This window comes from Stegostoma tigrinum, chromosome 15, assembly GCF_030684315.1.
Source record: "Stegostoma tigrinum isolate sSteTig4 chromosome 15, sSteTig4.hap1, whole genome shotgun sequence".
In the NCBI taxonomy this organism is placed as follows: Eukaryota; Metazoa; Chordata; class Chondrichthyes; order Orectolobiformes; family Stegostomatidae; genus Stegostoma; species Stegostoma tigrinum.
In genome coordinates, this window is record NC_081368.1 from 63,632,434 (window position 1) to 63,652,071 (window position 19,638).

Here is a 19,638-nt window from a genome sequence, read left to right on the forward strand (position 1 = left end):
TCAGAAGTACATCAACTTCTCGACAAAGAAGTGAGATAACAAAAAAATCTGCAGATTTTGGAGATCTGACACAAAAATAGAAATTGCTGAAGAAACTCAGCAGGCCTGACAGCTTCTGTGAGGACCAAACATAGTTGTTCATGACTAACATGCAAGTGTAGAACTGTCCAAATTATAATTAGGACAGAAGGTGAGAGTCAGACGTCCTATCCAAGGAACTCGCAGAGATACAGGGAGGCTATGGGGAGAGTGCAGGGAAGTGGAGTTGAAATGCCCATCAGCCATGATTTAAATGGCGGAGTGGACTTGATGGGCCGAATGGCCTTACTTCTACTCCTATGTCTTATGGTCTTATATCTAAAGTACACAGTTATACAGACTCTTAGACTCTTAATTTCATAAATTTTACAGGTGTTGTTTCTGTATAAATAGCTTTGAAACTACATAATATAATATTTTCAGTCTTTGAGAATGCAGTTTTATCTTATAAGGAAGGAGTGTGGTGTTACTGCTTTCAGAGCTGAATGGCAATGAGCCACTGACCAGGGTGACACCACATGACAAGTAGCAATGAGGACTCCAAACAGCAGCATGGACTGAGGACGTGTACATAAATTGTTCTGGAAGTACAATTTATCAATTTGTCAATTAATTAACTTGTTCCACGTTGGCAGGTTTATTGAGCCTAATCTACTAATCAATCCCATATGATAATTCAATGTTGATGAAAATAATGCAAGAATATGACAAGAGCCACTCCTATTACTTAAGCCTCTGTAAAGCACCAGGAGGCATTCAGATTAGCATTAAAGGTACTGTGTAAGTTCAAGTCTTTTTGCTCTAATATTTGCCCCTAGTAATGTTATATGCAAGGAACATATGTGCATTTATAGAATATGCCATCACATGCAGTGAGGCCCACCATAGCTGTGCTGTCAGGCGTCTTCTATAAATGCCTGTAGATTTGGTCCTCCCTCTATGAACTCCTCCAGTCTGAGAAGGCAATGCTAACCTTTTCCTGTTTTAATTCTGCTTTCTAATACATCCCTTACTGACATCTGTCCTTTATTCCATCTTCTTTTCCCCATACTGTGGAAGCTTCCATGTTGCTAAATTATAATACTTATTATTTTTCAAAAGTATTTCAATAGCCAGAAAGTATATTAGTATATTGTGGTGTAGTATCTGAGAGCATGACAGGCATCTTTCTACTATTTTCTTTTCTCCATTCTTAAATTTGTCTCAAAGCTTATTCTTTACCCATATATGATTAGTTTCATTTGGAAACTTGGATATAAAAATCGAGGTAAATGGACTTTTGGTTTCTAGTTCTTTGAAAGAATTTTTTTGAGAGTCAGAAAGTTTTGTTTGGCAGCAAGTCAAAACAGCCTAGCCAAGAAACCACGTGACTAGAGAAGCTATCTGGCGAGATAATTATTGATATGTTTAGTACGTTGAGATTCAATGTCCTAAAGAAAGAGAAAGAAAAGCTAAAAGCTAAAGGCAGGTTCAATACAGAACTAATGATCAATATCAACAGGTGGGATGTTTTGCAGGTTGAAAGTAGTTTATGCCCTGATTTTATTCTTAATATTCTGTGAAAAAAATTAGTGAGTATTGTCTGCGTCGGTGTTTCAAGACGTAATGGGAAGAAGCACTTTTGATGAATGTGCAGAAATGGACTGAAAGGAAACACTTGCAGCCTTTTCTATTGAGTATGAAGTTTGAAGGTGAAGGTGTCAAAGATTCTTAGGGTGGTTTGACCTTATGTAAACAATATTGGTGGAGTAAAAGGGTTGAATCTTTCTTTGTGCTGCTATGATAAGATCTTTCCAAATTGTCTGATGTATCTTTGTTTTTTTAAAAAAAAATCTTGTTTCATACATGTGTCTTCTTGTTAAAGTGGCAGCGTCTTGTAATAATGTTCAAAGACTCACCACTATGGTGACCAAATTTTAAAACTAAAACATATAGTCCATTAAACCAGGTTTCACTCTGAAATATGACTAGTCCAGTGTTAGCGTCATCTTGGATCATAATACTTTTAGTCAGCCTCCATCCCTGCTTTCCTTCGGTACTTTTTCATATTACTGCCTGGTATCTGTTTCTTACGTACCTAAGGAAAATAATATTTACAACAAAAAATATATAAGTGGAAGTTGTTATAAATATAAACAGTTAGCGGGTTTATGTATTAGGTTATAAGTACTAATTTATCAATATAGTCTTACAAGGCCCTCTTCCAAATCACTCTGCCCACTGAATGGATAAAGAGGATAAGTGCAAACAAAATGAGCCAGATTCCTCAGATTCATAGGCCACCCCTCAGAGCCTAGAAAACGAAGATTGTCACCAACTGCGCCATTACCCTTTTAGCTTTCTTTCACTGCAGCCTCTCGCAAATTCACTGCCCTGCCAGTAAGTGAAAATGACCGTTCCCCCATCAACGACCTATTAAGAATTCCTTCTTTCCCACTCCAGTTACCTCTCTCACATACTTTAGGTGAAGGGGAGAAAATTTCAAACTGGCAGAATGATTGGTAACCAAGGGATACAAATTTAAGGTAACTGGAAAAAGAACCAGACTTGTCATGAGATTTTGTTTCTTATCCAGTTTTTTTTGTTTTGTTATTCAGAATTTAATGCCTGCAAGGATGATAGAAGCAGAAAAGAAAAGATTGAGAAGGTCTTGATTTTATATAGAACTTTTCATTCACAAATGAAATTTTCATCCACCAATTAAGTTTAAAAGGTGTTGTAAAATTAAAAACAACAAGAGCCAATTTTTGCTCTTTTTCCACAAACGGCAATATGATAATGACAATATTAGCTGATTTTGTAATATTGATTGGTCAGGACCCTAGGGAGGAACCCTCTGCTCTTCTTTGAAGTAGTGGGAGCCTTTTTAGGTCCACCTGATAGGGTTGGTGGGATCTTTGCTTAATGTCTCATCCAAAAAACAGCACTTCCAACAATTGTACTTCAGCATTGCTTTAAAGTGTTAGTTTATGTTTTTAAACTCAGACCTTGGACGAGGACTTGGATCCACAACATTCTTTCTGGAAGATAAGAATGCTATCACGTGAATCACAGCTGACACATCAGGTTATACTGGTAATTTTCAAAAGAGAACTCAAGAGGGGAACTTTGGCTATGTTATTGGGAAAGAATAGGGACTTTCTATTAACTTGATAGCTTTTTTTTTAATGGTTACCTCCAATCCTTACCATTTGATTCTAAGCAGATGTGAGACATCAATGAAAGTAAAAGTCTTTAATTATGTATCTTCAGGGTTCACTTCAAACTTGAGCTTATTTTGATTATACTTTCTGTGGCATTAACTTGCATTATAATATTTCAAATCCACTTAGTTCAAGAATTCTGATGACTTGGATTGAGGAGATTAGGAGAATGAAGTCATACTACGAAATTTAAAAATAGCAATTTAATCCAGTGTTGATTCAAAGCTTCACATGTTCAGATTTAGATGCAGCAACCATATAATCAGAGGATGTAATTGTAAAACCACCCCATTCACATTCAATAGCTCCAGTTTTGGACCCCCAGTAATTTCAGTATGACCAGACAATTCTGAATGTGTATAGGTAGAGGGTGACTGCAACAGGGCTACCTGCTCATAAGTGGCAGGTCGCCAATAAATGAATGGAGTGATTACACTGAATATTGTCATGTGCACAGATTCGTCGTGTGGCATCAGCTGACTGTGATAGGTTTCAGGATGTATCTGTGCATGTGCAGTTCCATGCACACTGAAGTCAGCATCAGTGCATGTGCAGACTGCCCAATTTTTATCATGCATTACTTCATTTATTTTTATTTGAAACTAAGTGCATAGGCAAGCCTAAAATTGGGAGGTACTTCTGTGTGGAGCACGGGTTGAGTTTCTCATGTGATTAATTTACTTTAACCTCATTGCATATTTTTGCACTGCCGAGAAAGGAAAAAAATGAAATTTGAGAATGACGCATACCTGTACTGGTCTTTTTTGTAGCTCAAAATGGCACTCCAATATGATCATTACCTTCATTATCAAGTATTACCTTTGCTTCTCCATTCTTTCTTCTGGGAGGTGAAAAGCAGGAGGTTCCTTCCAGAGATTTCTGAGTTCCAACCTCTATTGCTATTGCTGAAGACATCTTGAAGCATCTCACTTTCTGCAGCCCTAGTGCATCACTCAACCTCTGTTCATCTTTCAGACGTAGCCTTGGCAATATCAGAAACATGGCAAAAAGCAATGCCACTTTTCAGAACTAGAGGTCATATTATAGAGGCAGGAGAGTTAGGAAGTGTTTTTCTCTAAGGATTTCCAGCACTCAGTGCATGCACCAACAGCTCACTGACATTTCATTACATCTAATAGAATCTGCATACCTGATAGCTTTTCATAATATTATGCATGGGACTGGGACAAAAGTGCAAAACATGGTTTAGGAATGAACATCTCACAAGTTTCACACATCATATAATATTTTTCTTGATTTGTCGTGACTCAAGCTCTTCGATGATGCTGAAACCATTTTTCAATCACAATACTTTGACCCCAGCTTCTCACTCATACCAATTATAATGTGGGAATTGATGTCTCCATCTGTCTATCAATACTTGCACAATACTTGTAACAACGTCTCAATGTTTCTCTCCTTCCGAAGGAGAATATACAAAACAGTGAGAATGTGCCCAGGCAATTGATGACAGAGATGTTTGACATATGGAGCCTGGCTTACTTTAAGGAGCAGGCTGTTGAGCTGGCAGACTAGCAAGGAGAATGTTTCTGTAGTGATGGTAAGATTGGACATCCAAAGCCATCTAGTGAGAAAGTGTCCAAACTGCTCCTCCCATATGCACATCAAGGCAACTTAAAAAAAATAAAGCCTTGAATAAGACTGGTGTTTTTTGACACTAAAAAATCTCTATTTTTTTCTTTGCAGCCTGTGGGTCCTGCTACCAGGACAAAAAAAAAGGAAGAGCCCAAACCCCACACCAATTTCTGCTAGCCCCTCAAACCATTCATTGGTCTTTGAGGATGCAGTGTCAGGGTCTTCCTACATTAACCCAGAAGCATTCATTTCCATGATAATATAACTAGCATAAACTTGGGGTCACTTCTGGTGATCCAAGCACTGACACAGGCCTGCAGATACAGGAAGAAGAAACAGGCAAACAGAGGGCAGAGGAGTCTCGATCATGTGCCTGTACCATGCGGGTCCATAGCTGCTTCCCTTAACTGGGTTGCAGCTGGCATGGAGATCCATGTCCAGCAGAAAACTCAGTGACTGCTGAATAAGCATTGGGACCTTCACACCATCAGACAGGCTATGGATGTATTAATTGACTGATTAGTTGACAGGGCTTAAGGTGCCCCATCTCGTCAAGGGGTTAGGCAGTGACATGGCACACCAACAATCAATTACAGCAGGTGACAAGAAATATTAAGGAACATTGAAATAACTTTGGGTGCATTGATGGAAATGTACGACATTACACTTGACACAAATGCATCACTTTGTATGGAATGTACTGTGATCTCTTTCAATTCATTAGGGCTTCTGACTATGTATTTTCCTCATTTATTCTTTTGAAGGAGCACTAATCACCCTCGACACTCAACATGAGCATTATGTGCAGCAATACAAAGGTCAGAAAGGTTTTTATTTTCTGCTATCCTTTGGAAGAAACATGACTTTTGGAGGACAGGAAACTAAACCAAACGTTCAGGTTTTGGAAGTCAATCACACAGTTAGCCACCCTATTTCTCAGTGATAGATCAATACTCTTGTGCAAATGAAAGCATGAAGCATATTCCTGCCCAGGAAATAACCTGCTCCTGCTACTGTTTTCTCTCTGAATAATAACTGACCCTGGAAAGGTTGGTCCAGTCTTTCTGATTCCCTTGAATCTTTGAAGTAAGGAGTGCAGATCAAAGTGAGTGGAGACTTTTGAGCGAGGTAAAGGCCAAATGAATAAAACTGGGAATGTGGTTCAAAGTAGGAATTCAACTGGCTACATTTTCCAAGTTCAGTTTTAGAGTTGTCAGATTTGTAGTATAGTACTTAAGTAAGTTAAAATAACTTAATTAAGAGAGACAGTTGTATGGTAGCGGCCCTTAGCATTCAAGCACCTGAAATCCTTTGTCTCAATGAAATGTGGATCACTGTAGCCAAGAATTGACTCTGAGCAGAACCAGATAAGAAAGGCATATTTTGCATTGCACCGTTAGACAGGAGCATGGTCAGTGCGAGTGGAGACAATTCTGAGATTGAAGTCCCAGAGTACCTGACAGCTCCAGCTTGCAACTTGCTGCTGTAGGTTTATATCTTCAACATCCCAGGTAATTGCTGCCAATGAAACATGTTCTGTAATCCCAACCATGGAGGTTGGCATCAAGTGTGCACAAGCATGTCTACATCAGCATGAAACATCTCTGATTCACCTTATGTCTACTTGGATGCTCACAGCATCTCTACTTCAACTTGCCATTTTGCTCTCTGACAATGCCTCTAGAATTTGCAGGCTCACTGTACTTCTGTTTTGCCTTCGAGTACAAACACAAAGCCAGGAAGCTAGTTAAGATTGTCAGCAGTCATTAGTCAAGGATGTGGATATGTTGCTGTACAGCATTGTGTTATTGTCAATGTCACATGGCAAACAAATGAACATATTTTAGACAAATGGCCATGGTTCAAAGTTAAAGGGGAATTGTCCTCAGTCAAGTTAAGAAGGACAGATTGTCAGTCAGGGATTCCCACCACAGTCAGTGAAATATATCATTTTGTCCCAGTCCAGGAACTTGGATGTGGATAGTCAGCTGCTTTGCATAGTAAGTGTCAAGGGCGCCATTTCGTTACAGTCTGGGGAGTGGGCTGTGGTTATTCCTGCAGATCCAATGAAAATATCAGTCAGGGGTTTGATCATTCAGCAATTGAGGCCATTCTTCAAAGTCAGTAAGGTGGGAAGCCTGCGGTTAGCCCTGAACAATGACAAGATGTTAAGTTGTGCTGGGCATTAGGGAAAAAGTAGCATTCCCTTAACTGAGTTCCAACGTGGTACAGCAGTAAGGACAGGAGTCTCCATAGCTTAATTTTTGTACGTGCAGTTGCAATGATGGTGATGATGTACAATAATAATACACTTCCAAATGGGAGCTTCTGTTTGCTATGAAGTATTCTTGGAAGGTTTTCTTTTTCAGTTCCCTCCCACTATGTGTACTGTGAAGGGCTATTCCTGGCTGGTAGCAATTGATCTGGTGCATAGTTAGCTTTTAAATATGGTAGTAGCGGAAATCCTAGAAGGTCCCAGCAGTGTCAAATATTTTTGAGCGCACTATATCATGAATGCAGAGCCACAGTGTTGTGGTGCGGGCACACTGAGGTGACCAATGAACAATTGCATGAAATGGTTCAGTAGTGTTCATGGAAAGAAACCCTACATAAAACATCCAGGAATAGACATGAGTCAAATTTGATAAACTTCAGCCCTTTGATAGCACACTCACATAGCATCTGTAAACTGCCTTAGACCTTCTCCCCAGGTCACTTGATATTGTCTCATTGTTGACAACAGCCACCTAATTGGTATCTGCATTTAGCTTTGTTCTTTAATAGCTGACTGCCTCTTAACTGATATGATTCTAACTTTTTGGTTTGGCATCCTTGTGTCCCCAAGCTGCTAGTCTGTATCTTTCTCCATTTAAGGTCTCTGCATTGTTCTTCTCCATTGTACACTACAATCTAACTGAGCGTGTTTGGGGCATCAGAGCCATGTTTATTAACAGGGACGCTCTCACTAGTTCTGAAGCATGACTGAATCAGTCACTATAAATTTCTGATAGTGACGTGCCATAAAATTTTCCAATCATTTGTAGTGTGGAAAGGCTGTATTCGAGACACTTATTTTCTTAGAATGAGACAAAAGAATAAAAGAAAAGAAGTTGAAAGCTGGGCAACAGAAATAGTAAAAACTGCCAATGCTGAAATCAGAGATAACACGATGTGGAGCTGGAAGAGCACAGCAGGAAAGCTGACATTTCAGGCCGGGATCCTTCTTCAGACTTCCTGCTCCTCTAATGCTGCCTGGCCTGCTGTGTTCCTCCAGCTCCACACTGTATTATCTATGAAAGATGAGCAAGTTAAGTATTTGACAAACACATGCAGAGAAGGCAAAACTTGGTGGCTACAGGATTATCAGCAAGTAAGCTTGACCAAGACTGAAGTAACATTGAATTGATTATTTGTACAAATGATGCCCTATGGTAGAAAATCCAAACTTTAATAGTCTGAGTCCCTGGTATTGGAAAATGTGCGACTCTTTCACATCTAGTAAGAACTAGTTTAAGATGCTCATTGTTAGCAGCCTAAGACAGTTTAGGCAGCTGTTGCCCAATTACTCAAAATCTAATTAAAAGGAGTATAATTGAAAATGAAACACAAAAAGCACTTTAGTGTCAACCTGAAAGTGAAATGTGATGAGTCTGATTGTACATTACGAGGAAACAAATCCCTATCAGTTTGCCTTAAGACAACATGGCCATCAACTTTTTTGAGCTATCAATATTCAAGGTTAATTTATAGAATGAGTTGATCGATTTGGCCAATATTTTTGAATGTAAGTTTATAAAGGAATGTTGTTGCTGTAAGAAAAACACATGAATGAACTTTAAACCCAGAGAAAATGCTATTTGAAACATAAATAATTTACAGGGCAGTGCTCAGAGTTCAACAGTTGTTCTATGATAAATATTGCTGTCATTTTTTTTAAAACAGCGATGACTGCTCAGACAAGTTGCAATGTGTTGATGAAGATAACCTTCAATATGCTGTAGAAATTCAGGAAAAGAGTCAAGATAATGTTCTGCACTGTTTTGGTCTGCACTTTCCAGGTTTATAATATTGACCATTAAAGGAAAATGTAGTTATTAAATTTAAAACATTTTTGTAATGGCATAGAAATCATTTAGAAGCACCATATAATTCATTTTCAATTTTCCTGTTTCATTCTTATCAATCCATGGTGCCGTACTTTTCTGACCAGTATACTTCAAAAACATCTCACGAAGCTGTTATGAACTACACTGTAGAGACGGGATCATGACCAGCAGAAATGATCACAATATGTTTACCCAACATGTTGGTTGGCTCAAATGCGTTGTGGCAAAATATGCATCAATATCAGTTTAGTTTGTTGGAAGGCAAAATATGTAACAAAGCAAAACTAATAGCAGTTCCTGTCAATCCATTGAGTATGTGTTCAGAGCATTCCATGTAGTTTAAATTGTTAAATAAAAATTACTGTGTTAAAGATGTTGTTTGTGTGAGTATTTGCCGAGGGGACACCAATAATAGAGTGTGCAAAGGGAGTTGATGCTGAGATCCAACGTTGTGGACAGAATCAGTCAGGACCAGACCATGGCTTGGAACCCTTTAAAATTTACACCCTTACTGCAGATTTCCAGCATCTGCTGTATTTTGCTTTTGAAGAACACAATTACTTGCACTTATGCAAATTTTATAAGATGATAGATAAATTCAGGGTACAAAAGTTGTGTTTGCTTTTATATAATTCCTTTCCTGTCCTTTCAGGATGCCAGAAGGCACCAAGCTGCCAATTGATTTTCAGTACATTAAGTTATCATTCATTTGAGGCCTGCATTGTGAGTAGTCCCCCTTCTCATTTTAGTCGTTCAATATAATCTTTAAAAATTGATCTGTTAAAGTTATAAGGGATCCACTTTTTTTTAATCTATGAGCATCTATAAGCACCAGCAGCTATGTTCCAACAGTTTATCAATCTTGAAGAGCAGCACTGAAGGTCAAGCAGGTTGATATGGTTATTACCAAATTTGATTTAAACCTTTTTAAAATATATGCATTTGATTAATGCTTTTTAAATTATTCTTGGAGAAGAAACTGTGCAGTCTCACATGAAAACTAGGCAATGGGCATTTTAAAATGATTTACAACATTGTGCTATGTTGATGAAGAAATAAGAGGGTAGATCTTATCAAGACTAGCACTCAAGTTCCTGCCCCTGCTCTGCACTGCAGTGTTAAATACTGAGCTGGTTTTTTGCTACACTTAAGAATGTTGTTGAAGCTCTGAAAGGTTTTTTTTCCACTGGATGACTCCTGTGGATTTTTTGACAATGCAGGTTATTTTTCCTAGCTGCTCGGAATGAACGCCAACCTATACTCCTGCTTTGAGGCCTCTCCTTGTATGCCATTTTTTATCCATGAGCTTACATTAAGTATAGGGCAGGAGTGACTAGCCTATCAGTGTGACTCGATAGTGGTGGATCCAGTGCAGTGAAAAGTTTACCAATATTATTAAGAAGAAACAAACTGTCCTCACAAATGTAAAAAATATTCGTTGGGAAGACTTTAAGATCACATTTTCTTCTTTCCACAAATGGTTTCACAGGTTTACAGTGCTGTATGATGCCCCCAGCCTATCAGTGATGAGAATTGATTTGACACTGTTTCCAGAATTGTAAGTATGATAATTCATCATCTTCCCCTCATTATCCCTGAATTAATGTTAAAGGGTCAGTAAAAAGTGGTGCCAAGTTCTTGACTGAAGGTGTTGGATTTTGACCCCTTCTGCCTGGTGGAAACAGGACTCAAAATGTTCCAAAAATGTTAAGCACTGACACTGTGATTTCTGCAATCTATCTTAAGTCTTTTTTGCTTTATTCATTCATGGGATGCAGACATAATAAGCAGGGACAGCATTTGTTGCCTGTTCTTAGTTACTCTTGAAAAGATGGTGATGAACCGCAGTCTTGAATTGCTGCAGCTGAGTTAGTATAAATAGATCCACACTACCTTTCAGATAGGAGTTCTAGGATTCTGACCCACTGAAGGAAGGTGATTTCCAAGTGAAGGTGATGAGTGCTTTGGAAGGGAACTTGCAGCTGGTGGTGTCCCCATGTATCTGTCACCCTTGTCCTTCTAGATGGTCATGGTTATGGGTTTGGAAGGTGCTGTCTAAGGAGCTTTAGTGAATATCTGAACATTGCATCATGTTATCGAGCAATACATATGATGTAGAATTGTCACACACAAATAAACTACACATCAAGACCACAATCCCCAATTGAAAATCATTGGCACAAACGAGGGACTAGGGCCAGTTTTAGCAACAACAGCATATAGGACCCAATCTCAGAATCCTTTAAGAATTCCTCACACAGCGTCTTGATTTGATGATGTAATGTTTGAAAACCTGTTGACATCTCATCCCAAATTTCTGGCAACAGAAATATAGTCAAAAATATGATATTCCACATATTCTTAACATTTGGCTACAGGTAGATCCACTCTTGCCCTGGTTCTTTCAGGTCATCATGTTTGAGAGAGAGAGTACCTGCTGACTTACTTTTCCCCTTTAATCTGCCACCATGCTGTGAATTCTGCCTGTAGCAGGACATTATTTGATACAGCAATGCTTCAGGGATAATATTAAGCTATTTGCTCACCAGCAGTCACGCATTTCATCAATGTATCATGCTTCATTTAACCCCAATTAAGATGGAGTCTGTGAATTTGATACCCTCAGGTTACATGATATGATGATGTCATGTCTCTTAAATGTGCACTACATTCTAACTCTGAGACGTAACCATTTGGAAATAAAAATTCTAAAATCCAAGTTAAAAGGCAACAAAATTACTGTTGAATTCAGCTATCAATTCATTTAGACATAACATAATTGTAACCCTAACCTGAAGTACCACCATGATAAATATTTGTTGCATATTTATAAAGTACAAAAGAAAACAAAATTGTATCAAAACAGACACCCTAAATCAAGTTGCAATCAACAAAAATCTTTTGAAATTTAGACCTAGAAGTTTGCCAAGCTGTCGAGATTCCACAGACTCCAGCTTGATGATTGGATTTGCGAGAGGGATTTCTCACCCCCAGTTCTATCAGCTACCATTTCTTCTGATGGGGAAAGAGCTTCAGTGTGGTTAGCAAGAATGAAAAGAAAACACAGCAGGGCATTTTAACTCAATACTGAGTTCAGACAGATCCCAATTTCATCGTTGCAAAGTCCTTAACCCACAATGTAGGAATTATGAAATTTTATAGTATTCATACATGCCATTGTAGGCAGATAAGACTGTAGAACAGTTAAGCTGTGAAAGTATTTCAATCCTAAAATGTTTAATAATTAAATATAGCTGCCTGTGTCAGTGAGAGATAAAAAGAAATCATCAGCCACGGGGCCATTTAAATCCCCAGAGCTGTATAATGTTGTAAGATAGGCTGGCTGTATCAGCGAGGACTTAAATAAGTTTGCTCTTGAACTTACAACAGTTTTTGCTAACATTCCCCATTATCTAATTGTTACTAACTGACTGTTTTCACAACCACAAATGTCTCCATTTGACTTATACCTTAAAGAAATTATTAAAGGATTAACTGTCTCGGTGGGTTATGAACACGTCTTTTGACTTTATAAAGAATTGTGTACTTGAGGAGATCGATATGAAATTTTTAAAAATTATATCAAAGGCTGGAGCCGATAATAGATATTTAGAATTTTAGTTTGTTTCATCTCAACATGGCTCCTGATGTCAGCCCATGGTGGGTACTGGCAGAATTGCTTGGAGAGCAAAAGGATGGTGGTTGAGTTGTCATGAGTTGGCATTAATTCGGCATATCTGTAAATGATCATGAAATGGTTAGGAGACGTGGGTTGGCATGAGTTGGCGTGAATGCGGCCTAGAAGTGTTTGAAGAGGATTGGGGACCTGGCTAGTGGATATGAAGGATGAGGGCTATCAAGGGCGACTCATCCAGTTTCCCAAACTAAACCAGTCCCATATTCTTGCAATCTAACTAAGAAGCAACAATATGAGTAGGAATCACTATTGTAGGAGTAGCATCAGGAGATTTGCAAACAGCAAACTTCCGCAACCACCATTAAAATCAATTTTATCTTTATATTGTAAGTGAGAATTCATGGAGATTGAGAAATAATCTACATTTGTTAAGCATCTTTCATGTCCTTAGGACCTCACAAAATGCCTTTCAGCCAATTTGTGCTCATAGTTGTAATGCATGTCTTTATATAGCAGCTACTGCTCTCAGCAAAGTCCCATACACAATAATAAGTTGTCTGACCATATAATTGATTTTAATTGATGTTGAAACAGAGATAGCAGGGCACCGGGAGGAGACCTAATCTTGGAACAGTGTCATGGAGGCTTTTACATCAACCCAAGAGGGCAGACAATGTTCTTCATGGCTGGGAATTTAACAGCAGAAGTCCACTTTGTCTTAGTTACAAATCTCATTCATATTTATTCAGCAGAATGTTTAATTATGGAAATATCTAGAAAAGAGAGCCAAATTGTTCACTTACCGGGTTGAATATACATTTATTTAAACGGCATGTTACTGAAGAACAGTAAGAGCAGAATTTGGTTTTGTTTTGAAGTTTAATGTTAGGCATTGTCCTTTGCTATTGCAGAATTTGAAGTGCAGAAGACTCCTGGCAAATGGGGCATTGTAAAGGAACCCTTCTATTGGCAACATCCAGGAAATGAACTGAGCTACAAGACATATTATAGTATGAATTCAAAAGGAAATATGAAAGATAAAAATAGGACCCTACATTGTAATTTTTTCTTATATACCTTTCTACAATGGAAGTTTTAAAAAGATTCTGAAATAAGGTTCAATACTTGCCTCTCATTCACGATAAAGACTTTATTGAGTGCGTGTTTATTTTGGGGTAATGTAATATTGCAAGTTTAGTAACAAACAGCTAGAGCATGTCGACAAAGGAATTAATTTTGTTAGCCATGGCATGTAGGATTGACTTCAGAGAAGTATTACACTTTTGGGTAGATGTATCCAGCTCTGTAACAAAGGGTGGAATTACACAGTGCACCAGATTCCCTGTTCGCTAATTCCAGTAGCTGCCCAACAGCAACACTGGGAGCAGCTTTAATTGCTATAAGACCAATTTCTCTGGAGAAAGTCCCACCTAGATATCTGCTGTCCACTGGATTGGCTAACAACTCTCTAGTCTCTATTGTGAGCCAGGAGTGGTGGTTACCGCTGGAACTACAGGCAGTCCCACCAACTGAAGGAGTCTGGTTATATCTTGAGAATAGAGACAGGGAGTAGATGCAGGTGGTGGTGGTAGGGGTGAGGTGGATTGGTGGAGAGCAGGGTTCAAGAGACCAGAGAGAGGGTCAAAGTGGAAACTGTGCCTTTGAGGGGTCTAGAGGACTCACATAGGAGATCCACCACCCTTTACCTGACATGGACCCACGCATCTATACTTGCCAGATTTTCCCCATGCTGTTGGTCCCTCCTATCCTATGGAGATCGATGGAGTTGAGATGAAGCCCTTAGGTTGCCATTAATTGACCAATTAAGGGCAATAAAAGTTCAAGAATGTCTAGGTCTCCCTAGGCTCCTGCAAAATTTCAGGTAAAACATGGGCAAGGAGTGGTGGGAAGGACACTTCACAGAAGGAAAGTCTTATGAAACGTGCGAAAGAGGCATTCTGGTCCAAGTCATCTCGTATTCTACATAATGGAGATCCAGAATGACCACTATAAGTGTTACCTTTTCTCTCCCTTTGTGCTGCTGCATTTTATGTTCTAGCTCCACCACCAATCTTCAAACCCACCAGCAGAGTAAATTCAAGCCCAAGTTTGTTATAGCAAACCAAGCTGATCACACAGGGCTCCAAACGTTGATGATGCTGAACGTTCTTTCACACACAATCTTGCTGATGCATTCAGAACAGCTCCTACAACTTTATGTATTAGCTGTAAAATAATTAATTTCTGCTATTGGCTAACAGTCATGAGAGTAGCTTTCAACCAAATGTAAAACATGAATGCCGATACATTTTTTTTAACATAAACAGGATAAGCAGTTTCCCAGCATCCCCCCTTTTTACAATGACAGCTCAGGAAGGTGGGCATTATCAAACTAGAATTGAAAGTTACACAGCACCATCTTGTGGGATAGAGATGCCAATTCCACAGTTCTTTGTTTTGTAGTGTTGGTCTTACGCGACCTGCTTAGTTTTGTGTTTTTTTTAATTCTCAAAGGCCACATATCTCTCACCCTCTGTAATTTTCTCCACTGCTTATAATCAGCTCGATCATTCTGTTCCAGTGGCACTGGTCTCTTACGCTGCTTGTATCCATCATTAAAGTCTGTAATGTTTGCCTTGGGCTTAATCGTGTTTCCAAATTTGCCTGAATTACTCTGCCTCTCCAGCTGCTCTTAACACCCATTTCTTTGACAAGGTAAATGATCACCTTACTCAAAATCTTTGAGATTCATTATCTATTTTTCCCTTTATCTCTGTGCAATAGCTTTGGATTTTTGCCCCTCACCATATAAGTTTGTTGCTTTGTGTTGTTTATTTTTCTTTCCCCATTTCAGAGTACAGACTCACAACAAAAAATGAATTGGTACCAAGGAAATGTCAGGCCTGTACAGATGCCTTGAGCTCCTGCACAAATTTCACTAATTTTCCAACTTGCAACCTCTATAAAATTACCTGACATTTCCTTACTATAGCTGTTCAACTGTTCAAACCTTTAGATAATTATTTTGTAACTACTAGAGTAAATGAATCCAACACAGTCCTTCCTGATCTCACATTCTACCATTTGTAGGCATGATGTCAACAAATTCTGCCCATTTCTTAACTTGAAGCAAGCTCCGTTCCCTTTTTCATCCCTGTACTGATTCATCTACATTGGTTTCCAGTCAATTGATGACTTGATGTTAAAATTCTCATCCTTATTATTAAATCCTGCCAATGTGTCACTCTTCTTTGTAGTCTCCTCCAGCCCCACAACCTTCCAGAATGACTGTGCCTCCTTCAGTTCTGGCCTCTTGAGCATTCTCAGTTTTAACTGGTTCATTATCATCGTCGCATGTTCGGCTATCTTGACTGCAAGCCTTGGAATTCCCTCTCTGCAATTTCCACATAACTTGCTTTTTTCTCTTTAAGGGTTGTCTTATGAGGAAAGGTGGGAAAGGCTAGGTTTGTGTCTACTGGAGCTTAGAAGAGTAAGAGGCAACTTGATTGAAACAGAAGATTCTGAAGGATCTTGATAAGATAGATGTGGAATTGATGTTTGCTGTAATAGGAGAATTTAGAAATAATGGCCACTGTTTAAAAATAAGGCATCATCCACTGAAGCCGCATTGAGGAAAAAATATTTCTCACAGAGGGTCATGAATCTTTGGAACTCTTTCTGTGAGAAGGTGGTGGATGCAGAGTCTTTCAACATTTTAAATTCAAAGATGGATAGATTTTTGGTAAATGATGGAGAGGGTAGGTAGGACAATGGATTTGTGGTTACAATCTGATCAGCCATGTTCTTGTAGAATAGCAAAACAGTCTCAAGGAACTAAATGGCCTACCGCTGCTCCTTGTTCACATGGTCTCATGTTTGTATGTCCTTCACGACTTCCTGTTTGATTTTGTTTTCTGAAGCTTCTATGAATTATCTTGGAGTATTGTGTTACCTTAAAGCTGCTATATAAAGATAATTTCGTGTTGGTATAAACATAGGTTGGATTGAGTCTGTCAGTTATACTCAAGCTGACATTGGAATTGTGGGGATGTTTTGACAATGAGGTTCAGGATAAAAAGTTTTCTTCTGGCAGTATAAGTAAAATGATCTTTTATCATGTACATAATCAGAGTGGATAATGGGGAGGGCAGCCAACCTACCCTTTTCCCAGGTCACTATCATAAATAGGTCAGAAATATGGTGCATCAAGATTCTACCCTAAATTCCTACTGTCCCCCTATCCTGTCCATCTTTCATCCCCAACTGTCCTGAAATTAAAGAACAAAATGATCTAGTTATAAGGATAATATGAGCACCATAGTGTGCAAACAAAAATTCAAGTGACCTGTGGTTTTAACAGAAAGTCACTGTTTACATATGTGTTGACACCAGCTAAGCATTTAACAGAGCAAAAAGAATAAACAAGGACGATATGCTTTTAATTAGTGAAAGATCTTAATCTCTGCAGCTAATCTTTTTGTGCAAACCATGGAACGTATTCATTTTTGAAATTGTATTTCTAAATCATTGATACTGATCCATTCTTACAGCTTTGCAAATTTCACCAGTGTCCTGTCAATCTCAGACAGAGTTTTGCATCCTGCAGTGGGAAGAAAAAAAGTAGAAAGTGACTTACGATCAAGCTGTACGATGTAAACCTCAGTATATTTTCGAAATATCTTTGCTTATTGATTTCATACCAGATAAAGCCAATGCTGTATGAAGCTCACTTTTTAAAATTTGAAGCACACGTTTCACTCCTTCTTCACCCTGTTGTGAAAGTGCAAGAAATTGTTAGTTTTTAATGTCACCTTTCATTTGTCGAAAAGTCCTGTCTTCAGGCTGAACCAGGATGGCAGACAAGTGAATTTTCAACTGAATCTGTGAAAAGTATCTCTCCCACTAGTAGTTTTTATAAAAAAATATATTGGCTCAAATTAGACTGAAAATGGAAACTTTTGTATTTGTGTTATAAAGTGTTGTGACAATAGAATCTAGTTTCTGTGGCCTTTCTTTCTGCTTTTAAAAAGTGATTTGTTTTAAAAAAGTGCTAATTTCTTAAATTGGCTTGGAGGACCTGATATTTAAGAGATCAAGGTCAATTAATGTACACAATTGAAAAGACAAGGTCACTTACACCATGGATCAGTATTTGTATTTGAAGGTATGTTCATCCACCTGGTCATAGTCCTCCAATGATTTAATAATTTCAACAAAAGTATTTCCATTTCTCCTACCAACCACAACCCATGGCAGAATTAGATAGAAAATTAAACAGGAGAGGGGAAAAATATCAATTGTAGTCCTTCATAGAAATGTGATCCTCACAGATCAGTCTGCATCAAGCTGAAATAGCTGTTGGTTGCAATTTTGATCTCCTTCTGCACTGGCAAAAAACTGGGACACATGTCACAGAATAGCAAGCAGAGCATTGACCTCCATTTGCCAGTTCCTGATCACACTTTAAGATGTGGCCATCATTCTCCTAACCTTAGAAGGGTGAAAGGCTGAGTTAGCTCAGATTGGAATCAAATCAAAGGCCCAGTGCCCTCGCAGATAAGGCTTTGTATCTTGTCATATCTCCGACAGGACACTTGTGGTTTTGTTTTTATTAGAATACTAACTTTTTGTGACACATCACAATATAAGGTACAACGATAGTAAGAGAATTGCACACTGGAAGAAAATATAAAAGAACTCTTCCTTAAGACACCACAAGAGATTTCTGGGCACAGTAGCAGTGTCTATATGATTATGAGAGTTGAATTGCTAACTATGGATCAAAAAATAGATTAACATGTCAAATATCAACATAAACTTTATCAGTAAGTGAAGCTCATTGGCTACACAACTATGTTAAGGACCTAGTGGATGCATGTAGCATAAACAAAAATAAATATACTTCCTGCATCGTCAATTCTTGTCTCTCATGACTACCTTTCTTAATCATATAGATGCATATCTACAAATCTGTCACCTAATACTGAACGATGGTAGATCGTGCTCTGATTAGGTGTTTTGAGAAGGGTCTGGACAATTCAGAATGAGCCAAAGGTTACTTTTTTTCAGATAAAGCAGAATTGATTGGCTGAAAGGACACCCAGCTTTCTGTTAGGCAGCAGGCCGAAGTGCCCTGGAGCTAATGGGCAATGTTGCTGCTAGGCATAAGAATTGGTTTATGATGAGGTAATGCTGCACCTCTTAAACTAATATGAACATAGAAATACAGATGGATTACATTCATTCTGAATAACATCTATATCCAGGACGGCAGCAATATTGGTCCTTTCATTTCTACTGTTAGAAAGCACACTTTTGAAGAAGTGAGAGAAAATACTCCATCCAACCCAAAGGAGACAATATGTTCATTATGCCTAATTTGTCTCAAAAGAGGGTAATTAAATTGTCAGAGTTTCCAGTAATGCTGACAAAATAACAAATGATCTGCCCCACAACAGCATCTTCTAAATGCTCCAGTGCACACTGAAGTCGAAGATTGTACAAGATTCATTTTTTAGTTGTTAGGTGACAGTCTGAAAACAGTCTCATGGAGTGTTGAATGGGACAATTCATCTGTAACGTAGATGTATTGATATAAATCATCATGGTATGAAGCATGTTAATTTCAGATTACACAGGAAGTAGCAGTTGCCCATTTAAACTATATTCAACAGTCAAACAGATTATGGCTGAACATCTACCTCTAAGCCATTTTTCCATACTATCCGCATATCCCTTTAGGTCATTATAACATCATTTGTTTGGAAATGTTGTTGCTGGAGATAGTGCCTCCCGAACATAATTTTGTGCAATTCAATTAGATCATCTCTCATGCTTTGAAACTGTAGAGAGGACAGGCCCTGATTCCTTCATCTCCTAATAGGGCAATCCCACCATCCCAGGATTAATCTGGTGAAACTCTGTTGCATTCTCTTAATAACAAGTATATCCCCCCTTAGATAAGAGACTAAAACTGTGCATAATACATAGCTATAGCCTTATTAAGGCTCTATGCAATTACAAGGAGACATCTACTCCTGACTCAAATCCCCATGTG

At 38.4% G+C, this 19,638-nt stretch overlaps 1 protein-coding gene and 1 long non-coding RNA gene across 2 annotated transcripts in view; one reads left to right on the forward strand and one right to left on the reverse strand.

Annotated features, from left to right (window-relative positions):
• The first annotated feature begins 9,590 nt into the window (after positions 1 to 9,590).
• LOC125458653 (uncharacterized) lies at positions 9,591 to 13,628 on the forward strand. Its single transcript, XR_007248881.2, has 3 exons — positions 9,591 to 9,667; positions 10,434 to 10,502; positions 13,493 to 13,628. It is a non-coding gene; the product is annotated as an uncharacterized LOC125458653 (long non-coding RNA).
• Positions 13,629 to 13,693: 65 nt separating this feature from the next.
• Positions 13,694 to 19,638, reverse strand: part of LOC125458652 (2-Hydroxyacid oxidase 2-like) — a 42,277-nt gene continuing 36,332 nt past the window's right edge. The window contains exons 7-8 of the mRNA XM_059651499.1: positions 17,282 to 17,351; positions 13,694 to 17,181 (exon numbers count right to left, since the gene is read on the reverse strand). Of these exons, the coding sequence (XP_059507482.1) occupies positions 17,126 to 17,181; positions 17,282 to 17,351 (126 nt within the window). The 3' untranslated portion in view covers positions 13,694 to 17,125. The remainder of the gene's footprint in view (positions 17,182 to 17,281; positions 17,352 to 19,638) is intronic.